Source organism: Notechis scutatus, chromosome 2 (genome assembly GCF_049901735.1).
Source record: "Notechis scutatus isolate UNSWTSFEM ecotype Mainland chromosome 2, rNotScu1.2, whole genome shotgun sequence".
In the NCBI taxonomy this organism is placed as follows: Eukaryota; Metazoa; Chordata; class Lepidosauria; order Squamata; family Elapidae; genus Notechis; species Notechis scutatus.
In genome coordinates, this window is record NC_142010.1 from 127,785,864 (window position 1) to 127,800,548 (window position 14,685).

A 14,685-nucleotide genomic window follows, 5' to 3' on the forward strand; every position below is an offset into this window, starting at 1 on the left:
TCTTGTTGTCTTTTGTATCTGGACCTCTTGCAGCAGGGATCCTTCTGGAAGCATTTCAAGTGTGAAGAACATTGAAAGTGGCTTTAGAGCAATTTCTCTTCTTCACGTCCAGCATGAACAGGAACAGCTTTCCAGAGTCCCGTCCCCCACCCCGCTCCCTGGGTTTTTGTTTCAACTGAAAGTGGGGAGGGGCTCAAAAGGCAGCCTCTGCACCCCAAAACCAGTGCCCTGGATTGAATTGTCTGTCTCCCCTATATGTATATTTGATATGTGACTCTCTCCATTGCCAAGGAGGAAGCAGTTGGGGGGGAAAAAAGACTGCTATTTTATTTAGCATGCTTAGGAATGCCCATATCACACACCTACACACATGCTGAGATTTGTTCACACCACCCCTCCCACTTCTGTGTGAACACAAAAGATGTTTTAAGAGCAGATGGTGAGTGCAATCCTCTACCCAATGAGTAAAGGAGGCCAACAGATAGAGGAGAGGTTTATTCAATAACCGTGAGAAGCGGATACCAGCACTGGGGCAGCGAGTGGAGCGTGGATATCACCATACTAATACACATGCATACCGCAGTGGGTCCATTTATATACCCACCTACACACAAACACACACTTTATGAAATTTATAAACTTAATAATTTATTAAATGAAGAGATTAAAGCCAATAACATTTAGGAAAGTGGATAAAGTAGGGAAAGAGAAATCAGTGAAAAAGGTGCAAAGAAAGAAGAAAAAAGGAAGAGAAAAATAGAAACTTAGAAAAAGGGAGCTTCATTATGACTTCTACCCTTTTATTTTATTTATTTATTTATTTATTTGATTTGATTTGATTTGTCAATCGCTTACAAGATAATAGATATAAGTATAAACATGAGTAAGAATACAGGAAATAGGTACAAATAAATGGGGACAATAGGACTGGGACAGGAGGCACAATGGTGCACTTATGCACACCCCTTACAGAACTCTTAGGAATGGGGTGAGGTCAATAGTGGATAGTTTGAGGTTAAAGGAGTGGGAGTTAGAAGATGTAACAACAGAGTCAGGTAGGGCATTCCAGGCATTGACCACTCTGTTGCTGAAATTCTCTATCAAGTAATTGCCATCTTATTCTTTCTCTTTCTCTTTAACCCTTTCAATCCCCAGGTCCATAAATCATCAATTCAGTCTTTCCTTATTTTAACAAAAAGCCCTTTTAAGGCTTCCATACTTTTTTTTAAAGTCTGCATTGTTTTTCCCTGACCAAAATTGGATAGCTTTGCCATTTCTCTGAGCTCCATCCATTTTACAATCTTCTCCCTGGATATTTCATTCTTCTTCTTTGTGCATACAATAATCTTGCCACTATTTCCATATACAGTTTTAATTTCCCATTTTTCTTTTCTAGTTCAGCACCTATAAAACGCAATGGAAATGAAACCAGAATTATTTCTAGGAGTTTCAGCCAGTTTCGGTGCTTCTTCTCATCAGGTCTTAATACAACTAACAATAGAACAAAAGATAAAAATGCAAATTTTATTTTATTTATTAAAGTTATATACTGCCTATTCTGCTACCTGAGAGGTTTACAGATAAAAACTATAAAGCCATATAAAAAGGCACAGAAGAAGCATCCTCAAGCTCACCCCCACGACTGCATACCATTATTAGACTTTGATACCAGTTCCAAAAGGCCAGAAGAGTGTGGGAGGTGGGTAGACAGCCTCACTTTATGGGGCAAGATGTTCCATAGGGCAGAGGTCACAATGGAGAATTTCTTCCTAGATCCTGTCAGTCAGAATTTTTTAACTGATAGGTCTGTAACTTACCTTCTCTGCTTATGTGAGTCAATGTAATTGGGACAAGATGGTTCTTCAGCTAGCCTGGTCCCATGCCATGAAGGGTTTTAAAGGTGATAACCAACACCTTGAACTGGACCCGGAAGCAACTCAATGTAGCTCATGCAGCAGAGGTATTACCTGTTCAGCCCTCAGTGTGCTCAAAAGTGCTCACAAAGCCACATTTATGACGATGATTAAAGCTCACCACCAATCAGCTAACAAGGCTTTGATTTAGCACAGTACAATCCGTGTGACCTTGATGGTCAAAAGCCAGGCTGAATAGTGTGGTCCTTGCTTGTACAGGAAGTATAGGAAAGCAGGAGGGAAAATGGCACCCCCTATTTGGGATTTTCGGAACCTGGGAGCAGCAATCGCTTTGCTCAGTAAAGCAACATCTTTTACACTGAGCTTTCTTTGAAGAGACCTTCTTTTCTTGCCTGCCATTTCCTAGGTCTCCAGAAAGAGTTTGCAACAGCAGAAAAAAATGATGCTGGGGATGGCAGTGGAGAAGATCATTCAGACTAGGGGTTGGACTAGAATGATCTACAAGGCCCCTTCCAACTCTGTTAATCTGTATCCCAGGAACATCAACTCACACAGCTCCTTATCTTTTAGGTGTCCCTTTCTGGTGTCTCTTGGATGTGGTGCCTATCAAGAATGAAAAGGGGGAAGTGGCCCTTTTTCTAGTCTCCCACAAAGACATCACAGACACCAAAACCAGAGCATCTGCAGAAAACTGGAAGGAAGGAGGTGAGATAAAGCTAGCGATGGAGGTGGTGTGTGTGTGTGTGTGTGTGTGTGTGTGTGTGTGTGTGTGTGTAAAAATAAAGGAAAAACTTGTAAACTGTGGTACAACCTTACCTATGAGGGCACCAATTCATGTCCTCCTGATATCTTGGGAACACAATTCCCACATGCTCTCTTTTCATGATGGCATGATGGGAATTGTATTGCTACCTACCTGGGAGATGGACTACTGGATCACAGAGGCTTAAGAATCCTCAAGAGATTGTGAGATCAATAAGGAAGGTCTTCCTTCCTTCCTTCCAATGTTGGATGATGATGATGATGATAGCAGCAATGTTTTCTCTCTCTCCTTCTGCCTACCACCCTGTGTTTTTTTTTTTAGTTCATGCATGGCTCTCAAAACGAGAGTCAAGCACTCTGCCGAACAAATGTTCAGTGGTGCATAAATGAAAGGGAGTTAAGAGAGCACGTAAATGAAACTGCTTCAAATGCCAAGGAAAGACTTGTAGGAACTCATTGTAGCACAGCTGAAGACTCAGTCTGCTGGCAGGGATCCTACACTTTTTCCAACTGGAATACAGAGCCCTAATAGACGAAGCTTCCTCATCTCAAGGCTGATGAATCTGCTGACATGTCATGCATCGTTACATACACAGGAGATCTGCCAGAAAGCTGTTCTTTGGCATATCACTATATATATTATTCACCACACACCGTATGAAATTACTAGTGGAACTTGAACTTTCATTAATTAGCTGTACATACAGCTCATTCAGTCTCTTTTCACATGTCTTCATTTCTTTATAAAGTATGAACACGATGTGAAAATGTTGCACTTTCTGTTCTCCCTTTTCCCCCCACTGATTTCTTTTATTTTTCTAAATGCTAACCATTAATGCTCACGTAGCAGCTCCCTTTTGGTAATGTTAGTATCTCTGGCCCATGATCATTTTGGTGTAGCAGGGTGGTCGATTTAAAAGGGCAGGAGAAGTTCATCATGGATACGGCCTCCATTTCTGGAAAATGTATAATATCTGCAAGGATATCAGGCATTCTGCATTTCTTTTCTTCTTCTTTTTAATAAATTTTATTGATTTACAATTAAAACAGACCAACAACACATACATAAATGTAAGAGAGAAAAAGAAAAGAAGAAGAAAATAGAAAGAAAAAGATAGAAAACAATTAAAAACATTTTCATCTTCAACCGTTTGTGAGACCTCCTTTTTATCCTTATTTTATGCCATATACACACTTAATCCTTACATATATCTGTATATCACAACTACGAATCTATCCTATCCTCTTTTGCCTTTTAGTGTGAAATGCATTTTGCATTTCTTAATGATTGAAGGAGCTACCACTTTGCTTAAAAATCCCACAGTATGGATGTTCCAAGCAAACATAGCACTAATACAATTTTAGCAGTAAGATTTATGGGATAAATAAGGAGCATCTCAGCCTGACCACATGTGCATGTTCTGTATGTTTTGGGCAATCACTTTAAGACTAAAGAATTATAAACAGATCAGAATCCTGTTCCCTGAAAAATCAGAAATCCTGCTGTGATTTCACCAGTCATTAGCTGCCTGCTTTCATCTCAGGACCAAACGAAGCATAATATTCATCATCAGATTGTCCTTACAACCGCAGGACTAGAGTGGCCCTTAGAAGCAGCCCTCGGCTTACAACCAGGAGTGGGATTCTACCGGTTAGGACCAGTTTGGGTGAATCGGATGTTAAATTTACATCTGGTTTGCCGAACCAGAAATTAAACCGACCGGCTGCCCCACCCACCCCACCCCGCCCCTCCCAGGAGTTTCCACGTGGCCTGTTTTGGATGCAAGTAAGTGCAGGGTCTGGGAGGGCGAAAATCAAGCTGAACCGGAAGTTCCGGAAGTCCGGAAACAGGGCTGTTTCTGGCTTCCGGAGGCCCTAGGGAGCCCCAGGGAGGCCATTTTCACCCTCCCGGTGGCCCAAGGGAAGCCTCTGGACCCTGGGGAAGGTGAAAAACAGCCCTCCTGGAAGTTCCTGAAGTCTGGAAACAGGCCTATTTCTGGCTTCTAGAGGGCCTCCGGAACCTAGGGGACGCTGTTTTCACCCTCCCAGTGACCCGAGGGAAGCCTCTGAACCCTGGAGAAGGTGAAAAATGGCCCTCCCAGAAGTTCCGATAGGCCACAGCCACCATGGCCACACTCACCCAGCACCTGGCTTGAAGTTCCCCAAGGCCTTGGAAAAAGTAATTTAGGATCCATCCTTGAAGTTATGACCATCGCATCGTCCCACGGTCAAACGATCGCAATTCAGAGGCCACTCTTGAAGAGCCTTCCGAAACTACAGCTGGTGCAGAGTACAGCAGCATGGGTAGTTTTGGGGGCCCCAAGAATGGCCCCCGTGACACCACTGCTCCGTGAGCTGCATTGGTTACCAGTGTGCTTCCAGGTGCAATTCAAGATGTTGGTGATCACCTTTAAAGCCCTTTGTGGCATGGGTCCAGGTTACTTGAGGGATCATCTCACCCCACTGGGATTGGCTCGTCCCACTCATTCTGGCAGAGGAAGCCTGCTGCAGGTCCCATCAGCCTAGTTATTCTGATTGGCGGGGTCGAGGTGGAGGGGGACGCTCTCTGCTGTTGCTCTTGCTCTCTGGAAGATCTTGCCCCCTGATGTTGAGTTGGCCCCCAACTATCCTATCTGTTGCTTCCTATTCCAGACCATATATTGTCTCATTTATGGAAAACTCTTATATTCACTTAACTCATTGTCAGTTAGAACAGGGTGAAAACAAGTTCAGAGGATGCGTTGCTCAGATGGCACCAAAAAAAAAAAAAAACCCACCAAAAACCGTCATGGTCAGAAATAAGCAGGCAGGGGGGAAAAAACCATGGAAAACCCCCAGCAACCTGCCTGCAAAGCTCTTTCTGAAGCACATGCAAACTTTATGGCTGCATATTTTGGGTTGTTGCATGACTGCACAAAAGTAGAGTTGGAAGGGACCTTGGTGGTCTTCTAGTCCAGCGGTCGCCAACCAGTGGGCCACGGCCCACTGGTGGGCTGTGAGAAAAGTTTGGTGGGCCGCAGAGAAATCTCACCCCCAGAGCACACACCCCAAAGCAATTAATCCAGGCTGCACAGAAACACAAGGCTGCTCAGCCCACATGGCCCGCAGGAACCCTCCCTGCCCACTCAATCCTTACCCAACAAACTTGTCTGCTAAGTTGCTATTTTTCCTTTTTCTGACCATCATCTGTTCTGCTGTGCCGGGAGATTTAGATTAGCTAGGAAGTAGGAAATGGTTGGATTTCTTGCTTTCTAGCTAGTCTTTAGATCTTCACAGCTGAACCTCCCTTAGAACTGAAGGTTTGCTTGCAAGCAAATTCAGTGCAGACTCACAGCAAGCAAATTTGAGAGACAGAGCTAGCCAATGGCAGATAGATAGATCACTGAATGATTCTGTGAGCAACTCAATCTGCCTGCTTTGCCTGATTTTGGATAAAAGTTGCTTTTTTAAATAAAAAATTCAATATTTACATACATGGTGTGTTGTGAGTTAATTTTGTGAGTTTGCTTGCAAGCAAATTTTATGTGACAGACTGAGCTAGCCAATGGCAGATAGATAGATCTCTGAATGAATCTGTGATTCTGTGAGCAACTCAATCTGCCTGCTTAGCCTGATTTTGGGTAAAAGTTGCTCTTTTTTATAAAAAAAATTCAATATTTATGTAAATATTTATAATATTTACATACAAGCCATGCCCAGCCAGTCACATGACCACCAAGCCACACCCACAAATTAGGCCACACCCACAGAACCGGTTAGTGGACCCTGGGATCTAAAATTATGAGTTTGGTGGTCCCTGAGGTCCAAAAGGTTGCCGACCCCTGCTGTAGTCCAACCCCCTGCTTAGGTAGGAGACCCTATACCAGGGCTAGGGAAACTTGGCTCTTCTATCACTTATGGACTTCAACTCCTAGAATTCCTGAGTTGAGCCATAAAAGTTTCCCCATCCTTGGCCTACTGGTTTTTCAGTTGTGAGGGAAATCAATTTTTGACTTGAATGGGACTGTTTAATATACAAATGTAGGACATATTCTTTATTCTCTCCCTCTTCTTTGTGGCAGCCCCGGAGATATTGGAACACTGCTCTCATGTCTCCCCTGGTCCTTCTTTTCATCAGACTGGACATACCCAGTTCCAGCAACTAAGTTTCATAACATGATACTAAGACAATTACATTTGATGTAAGAGAATGTACATATCAAATCATTTCCTTTACATTTAATTAGTCTTTAATCCCCTCTCGGTTTAGTCATTCCTGATGCACACACACAAGGTTGTCTCATGAAGTGTCACAGTTCAATAACAACTTTTGGAGGGACTATGAGGGCTAAAGTGTAGACCCTACGCAACTCTGGCTCTTAAGTTGTGTACAGGTAATCCTTGTCTTATAACCACAAACCACAACCCAGTTTTATGACCATTTTTTGCTACAGTTGTTAAGTGAATCACATTGTCTTAAGCGAATCCAACTTCTTCCATTGACTTTGCTTGTCGGAAGCCGGCTGGGAAGGTTGCCAAATGACAATCACATGACGTAAATAACGGTGGTTGCCAAATGCCCACATTTTGATCGTACGACCTACAAGGGTCGTAAGTCTGAGGTCCAGGTGCAAGTCCCTTTTTTCAGCGCCATTGTAACTTCAAAGGTCGCTAAACCATTGCTTGTAAATAGAGGACTGACTGTATCTCTGGATAATGGATTTTCATCTTTCTGACCAAGAGATTGGAGGAGCCTATTTTGTATTGGCTGGCCGGGTCCTTCTTGGCTTTGGGACGGGACCTTTCCCAGCTGTTTGTCTGCCAGAGGGCTCTCTGTCCTCAGAAAAACTCTATAATTGAAAGAGAAGGTCTAGGGGTGACACAATAGCGGTCTTCCAATATTGGAGGGGCTGCCACAGAGAGGTGGAGTCACATATTCTCCAAAGCATCTGAGGGCAAAACAGGTGGAAGCTTAAAGAGCAAACCTAGAATGAAAGAAAAAATTTCTGATGGTGAGAACAATTCCTCAGTGGAACAGTTGGCCTCTGGAATTGTGGGTGCTTCATCATTGGAGATTTTGAAGAAGAAACTGGACAGCCACTTGTCTGGAATGGTATTAGGGCCATGATGGTGAACCTATGGCATGCATGCTGTTGCCAGCTGCTCTTCTGGTTTCTGGCACATACATGCACGCCAACCATCTGGTCTTTGTGGGTGCCAGAGCACCAGAAATGGCCAAAACATTTTCAGGCCATTTTTGGCACTGTTTTCAGGCTGTTTTGGGGTTGTTTTCAAGAGGTTTTCTGGGCATTTTCAGGCTGGTTTCCAGGCCAGTATTGGGCTCTTTTTGGGGGGCCGTTTTCAGGACATTTTGGCCTGAAAACACCCTGAAAATGGTCCAAAAACTGGCCCAAAATGCCCCCCAAAAACAGGCAGTTAAAGCTTTTCCCCTAAAATATAAGCATTGAATATGTAAGGTTCTGTAACAGTAGAAGTCGTCTCCAAGCAAGGGTGAAAACATTGCTCTAAAACTCAAAATTTGAGATATTTTCTCATTAAAAATACATTGGTGACTGCTACAAGAGCAGATACAAACCCTTCTTGCTCTAACGTACCAAATGCCATCCAGCATTTGTCTTTTGCTAGGTGGACGGCGCCGTTACAGCCGAGCTGGAGCTAAAGGCTTCAATGCCAATCGTCGGCGAAGCCGGGCAGTACTTTATCACCTCTCAGGACATCTCCAGAAGCAAGGCAAAGGAAAACGCAAACTCCACAAGGTACGTGGTAGGGACAAGGCCAAGGGAAGAACAGCCTTTCGGAAGTTCAGTGGACAGAAGTACAGAGACCACGCAGGATCTCAGTTTGTTGAGTGAGGGGAAAGAGGCGCTGAATGTTCATCCCAGGGGACAAGGAATGTAACACTATTTCACCCAGCACACCAAACCTTTTGTTCACAATTCAATTTTTTTTTTTAAAAAAATGCAATATTTGATTAAATCTCAAAGATTAAGGGATAAGATCATACATACCGAAAAGCAGAAACAAAAAGCTATTTAATCTTGAGGAAAAAAATAATTGGAGATATGTTTCCGAAGCATCTTAAAATGAAAATGCCTTCATGGATGAGCACTATTAAATGAATAATGGGGCAATGTGAACCACCTGAGAAAAAGAAAATGGTGGACCTGGAAGGACATTAGAGTTGATGTTGCTCTATCATCTAAAGAAGGTGATGTTTGAAGGAGGACCTCAACATTGGTTCATTTCACATGGAGATGACCCTGTCTCAGTTTATCATGATTATCATACCTTGTCGCGACGGTGCCACCACTTGAGGCAGAATGCCGCAAAGCTCAGCGCACCAGTGCCACCACATGTGGACAGACACCACATGGCTCATTGTGCTGATGCTGATGCTTGCAGCAGTATGCCCTGTGGCACATTGCGCCTGTGCTACCATTCATGCGCACAATGGTGCAACAGGCCACGCAGCCTCCTGCCATGAGCGGCGGCACCAGCATGCTGAGCCACGTGGCGCCTGGCTGCGAGCGGCCACAGAAGTCAGGCAGTGGCATGACAAGTATTGGGGCGTGGAAGGCCTGGCTGCAGTGGTGCTAAGGTAAGCAGGTAAGACTTATCCTGAAAATAAGACCTGCTGCTTATTTGGGGGCCCAAAAGAAAATAAGACTAGGTCTTATTTGGGGGGAAACACGGTACTTGTAACCTGTTTGTCTGAGTGATTGTGCCCAGGTCCTTTTCGGGAACAGGCACAAATGACTCAAAATCAGTAGTAATCAGTAGTAAAGTAACTAAGAGAGACCATGATAACTATCCGGGAATCTGTAAGCAGAACTAAATCCAAGATCTTCCCTGAACCATGGGGATTCAGTTTTGAGATGGTTAGTGTGAAGCAGTTCCTGATTGCCTAATTCCTCAAGAATCCCCAACTGTTCTGTCGACACAAAATGGCCCTGGCTCTCCAAGGGTTCAAATGTTGGCCAAACAACTGCTAGAAAATCAGCAATTGCTGACAATGCACGTTACTTACTTCCCTGACAATTTGCTCTTGCTGTTTATTAACGTTTAATAGAGCCAACCAAGCTATATATTTAAAAAAGCAAGGATCTCAATTTTTTGAATCCTTGATGCTCTCTGAGCTTGCTTGGTTGCTTGCAAACTTTTCATTACCAAAATAGGTAATATCATCAGTGCTAGTGAGTGTGAGAGTTTGGTCCCTGTTTATATATATAGCTTGTTCTTCCAGTGCTGATGGAGGCATGATTTTCTCCTCAATAGTTCCTTGATTAGGGTATTGATTTCCCCTTGTTTGTTTCCAACTTTTATCCTCTCTCTCTCTCTCTCTCTCTCTCTCCCTCCCTCCCTCTCCCTCCCTCCCTCCTCTCTCTCTCCCTCTCTCTCTCCTCTGTTGCTGACCAAGATAATTTGTGCAAAGGCTTACAAGCAAACCATGTGAGCATTTTTAATATGTTCCCTCCAAGTCTCCAAGAGAGAAAATGGTCTTATCTATAGGTGACTTCCATCTCTCTGTAGAGAGCTCTTGCACGCTTCTCTGCTTTCTTAGGGAACCACAAGCCCTGAAATTATATACAGGTAGTCCTAAACTTACAACAATTCATTTAGTGACCATTCAAAGTTACAATGGCACTGAAAAATGTGACTTATGACAGCTTTACACACATGACCATTCCAGCATTGCCATGGACACATGATCAAAATTCAGATGCTTGGCAAATGGTTCATATTTGTGTGACAGTTGCAGTGTTCCAAGCATAGGTGGTATTCAGCTGGTTCTGACCGGTTCTGGCATACCTGTATCGAAAATTTTGACTGGTTTGGAGAACCAGCAAATACCACCTCTGGCTGGCCCCACCCACCCACCTCTCTCCTCTCCTATATTCTGTTGTTTATTAGCTCAGCTGATTCATGGACAGAGCGAATTGCCGCACCTCAGCTGAGCTAAAGAACAGCACAGCTCACCATTGTTGATTAAGAGGGCAATTTCTGAGCCCCTTTTGCATGCACGCGAAAGGTGCATTTGGCATGCGTGCGCGTTAGGCATGCCTGCACAGCTCACCAGTGTTGATATAGAGGGCCGTGTTCGAGCCCTGCGCATGCGCACGCGAAGCGAGCTTTCCGAACCAGTAGGAAAAAAATTTTGAACCCCACCACTAGTTCCAGGATCCCGTGATCAGCATTGGTGACCTTCTGAAAAGGAAAGCCAATGGGGAAGCCATTGACTCACTTAACAACCATGTTACTAACTTAACAAATGCAATGATTGACTTTAACAAGTCTGGTAAGAAAAGTCATAAAATGGGGCAAATTCACTTAACAAATGTTTCGCTTAGCAACATAAATTTTGGGCTCAATTGTGGTTGTAACTCAAGTGCTACCTGTAATTCCATGATTATTTGGATATTAATTTATGCTAATGAAGACCAGTCTACAATGATTTTGCCCCTTCTATTCCATATGCAGAAGCCAACTAGTTGGCAATGGATTCTCCCTTCAATGTTGGTATTTTTTATTATGTCTTAGGACAGAGCAGGGCTAATTTAAGGATGAAAAATAAGTCATGCAGCAGCATACACAGCTCTGTCTTCCAAGAATACGGTACAGATTTTATAAACAACACTCAAAATCTACTGCCCAGGGCAATTCTTCATCCGGTTTAATGAAACAGCTGGCTCATTTTTTTAAATCAGAATTTCTTTATTAAACATACACTAGTTATGGAACTGGTTCATTCACTGCAAAAGTCAAAACAGATACTGAAACAAAAATATTGAAAAGCACGGAAAATACCAACAATCTTAGGCAGCCCCACTGAATGTAGTTGTATTTGGTTTAAGTTGTAGCAGTGTGTGGTTACTGGAGCATGCAGTCAAATGCAGTACACCCTTCCCTCCAGAGGTTACATATGGGTAGTAGTCACATTTAATTAATTATCCTTCTTAAGCCCATAATTTTGTGAAGAAGATCTGTATTCAGAGAGTGATGCGTTTGTATCTGAGCTTTACTGGATCAGGGCAAAATAATCCTGGAAAAGATTTAAGATTTTAAATTTGCCTGGCCCGTCCTGGCCCCCTCCAGAAATGCTCAGTGTGCATCCTTTAGAATTCACTGGTTAGTAAAGCTACGGCACAACACTGAGTTGTAGACCTGAGATTGCCAGTTTTGGATCCCTAGAGGGGTCACGCCAGGCAGGATTTCAGATAGACCTTCTTTAACGTCCTATCTGTCAGATCCAAGCCTAGAGATGAGACAGTGAGATCCGGTTGAGTTCGATCTTCTATTTGCTCACAGCTAAAGGAAAAATCTTGCCAAACTAAAGCAATAACGTCCCAATCTACTAGATCTATCCTGAGAGATTCTAAGGCAGAGGTGTCATTGAGGGCCACATCAGGCTTGTGTTTGACCTCGGGGGTTGTGAGAGAGAGGGTGGGTGTGGCCAGGCTGGGCGTGGCCAGCTCAACGTCACTCATGTCGGGGAGCCTGTGGTGGCCCAAGCACTCTGCCAGTGAAGAGGGGCTCCCGGGCTCTGTTTTTGGCTGTGACGGCCTCCTGCAACCCTCTGAGTTGGCCCTCCCGAACCCCATTTTCACTGGCAGAGGCGCCACGGGCTGGTCCTTGTTTCCAGGGTGGCCCCACAGGCCAGATCTAAGCACCCTGTAGGCAGGGGTGGGATTCGAAATTTTTAACAACCGGTTCTGTGGGCGTGGCTAGGCGGGCATGGTCATGTGACTGGGTGGGCGTGTCTTATTTTTTTTGCTTCCTGGGCCTCAGAGAAGCCTCCTGGGGGGATGTTTTTGCTCCCAGGAGGCTTCCCTGGGGCCCAGGAAGGCAAAAAAATGGAGCGCGTGGGGGGTGCACAGCACCCCCACCCCCCATGCAACCCCTTTTCCGTCCTGGGCCTCAGGGAAGCCTCCTGGGTGAAGCAGTAAGACAGGGAGGGGGATCCCACCACAGCTGATCATCAACGGCTGATCGTTGGGAGGGAGAGAAAAAAAACTTAAGGAGTAACTGGGCGGGGAGAACAAAGTCATCGATGTCGGGCATGCACACGATGTCACACATGCGCAATAAGGACTGACTGGGAGGGGAGGGGCAGGTGGAGAAGGGACGGACCAGCCAAGGGCACAATTTGCCGGTTCTCTGAACTGTGCAGACTCATAATAACCAGTTCTATAGAACTGGTCTGAACTGGTAGATTCCCACTGCTGCCTGTGGGCCAGACCTGGCCTGCAGGCCTTGAGTTTGACATCCCTATTCTAGGGGTGTGTTGTAGGCTACCTGAACCTCTTCCCCATTCAGCGCAAGACTGTGCCGTCTCTTGAACTGAGTTGGCAGAATACTTCCCCCTCTGCTGCTGCTGGTGCACATTCCATCACACTAGAGTACCTAAACCAAAAAAAAAGGCAGGCAGATCCAGTGGTGGACCAATTGGATGCAAAATCCCCCACTCCCTCTTAACTTCCTTACTTGATGTATTCCTTGGGGGTCTCCCTGCTTACTAGTGCATACAGGTTGGCTTTGGGAGGCTTTGCTCAATCCTGGGACCCCTGCTTTACACGGTGAACGCTGCCGTTGTCGGCAGTGATTTCCGAGCCTCGCCGTTCCAAGCATTTAATCTTTCTTGTTGGTTTGTCTCCAGGGTGTGTTTGGTGAGAAGCCTGCCTTGCCTGAATACAAAGTGGCTGCCGCTCGCAAGTCGCCATTCATCCTGCTGCATTACGGCACCTTCAAGGCTGGCTGGGATGGACTGATTCTCCTGGCCACGCTGTACGTGGCTGTCACAGTGCCCTACAGTGTCTGCTTCAATGGCACCAAGGATGAAGGGCTTCCAGAGGCTTCTCGTGCACCCCCCAGTGTCTGTGATCTCTCTGTGGAAATCCTTTTTATCTTAGGTATGGGGGAGAGGTATCAGCACCTGAGAGGGGTGGGGGCATGTTGGCAGCCTTCAGGATTAAGATACAAACAATCCCCTATTTAATTCCTGACGTTCCAAGACAGAGGAGAGTCAGGGAGCAGCTACTGGTTGTCCTCAACTTACAATCGTTTGTTTAGTGACTGCTTGAAGCCTCAATGACCCTGAAAAAGTGACGTCTGATTGGTCTTTGTGCTTACCATCATCCCAGTATCCCCATGGTCATAGAATGAAAATGCGGGCTCCTAGCAACTGGCTTGTATTTACAATGATTGTGGGAAATCCAGGGTCACGGATCGCCATTTGCAAGCATTCCTTCCCTGGGTGACATTCCAAACTGGCTTCTGACAAGCAACGTCAGATTTGCTTCACGTTTACACATGATTCATTTAACAACTGACGTGATTCACTTAAGAGCCATGGCAAGCAATGTAAAATCAGGCATGACTCACTTAACCACCACCTTAAGCAGAAATTCTGGTCCCAATTCTGGTTGTAAGTTGAGGACTACCTTTAATACTGAACTTGATGGGCAACCATGCAGATCTATTCTGAAGCTCTTATTCCGGGCCTAATAGTTTTTGGAGTACAGGGGCTGTTAGAATGACCCCTCATTTCTCCATCTGGGAATTTGGCAAAGAGTGCTAGGCTCTGGTTTTGAGGAAAGCCTGTGAAGAGTTGTGACAGCAATAGCAATAACACATAGACTCATATACTGCTTCACAGTGCTTTACAACCCTCTCTAAGTGGTTTACATTTTTCCCCCAACAATCTGGCTCCTCATTTTACCACCTCGGAAGGAGGGAAGGCTGAGTCAACCTTGAGCCTGGTGAGAATCAAAGTGCTGAACTGCTGGCAGTCAGCAGAAATAGCCTGCAGTACTGCATTCTAACCACTGTGCCACCACAACTCTGATGGCATCTGCCTGAAAAGTTCTTTGCTTCTAAAATTGGAGGTTGTTAAGGAACTGGCAACAGTGGTCCCCAATCAAAATTGGGGCATGCATCCTGCTTGACCAGCTCAGATGATTTCTTGACCATAACTGGCTTCAAGGGAGCCCTTTTTGCCTCCCCCTCCCCCCGACCCTGGCCTTCTAATTCACCTCTAACAAGTTAGGGCCTT

The 14,685-nt window shown here is 44.9% G+C and overlaps 1 protein-coding gene across 2 annotated transcripts in view; it reads left to right on the top strand.

Annotated features, from left to right (window-relative positions):
* The window catches only part of KCNH3 (potassium voltage-gated channel subfamily H member 3), a 67,664-nt gene that overhangs the window by 32,898 nt on the left and 20,081 nt on the right, over positions 1-14,685 (top strand). For both annotated transcript variants that reach the window (XM_087956148.1, XM_087956149.1), the window contains 3 exons: positions 2,445-2,579; positions 8,262-8,392; positions 13,291-13,543. In XM_087956148.1, the coding sequence (XP_087812274.1) occupies positions 2,445-2,579; positions 8,262-8,392; positions 13,291-13,543 (519 nt within the window). The remainder of the gene's footprint in view (positions 1-2,444; positions 2,580-8,261; positions 8,393-13,290; positions 13,544-14,685) is intronic.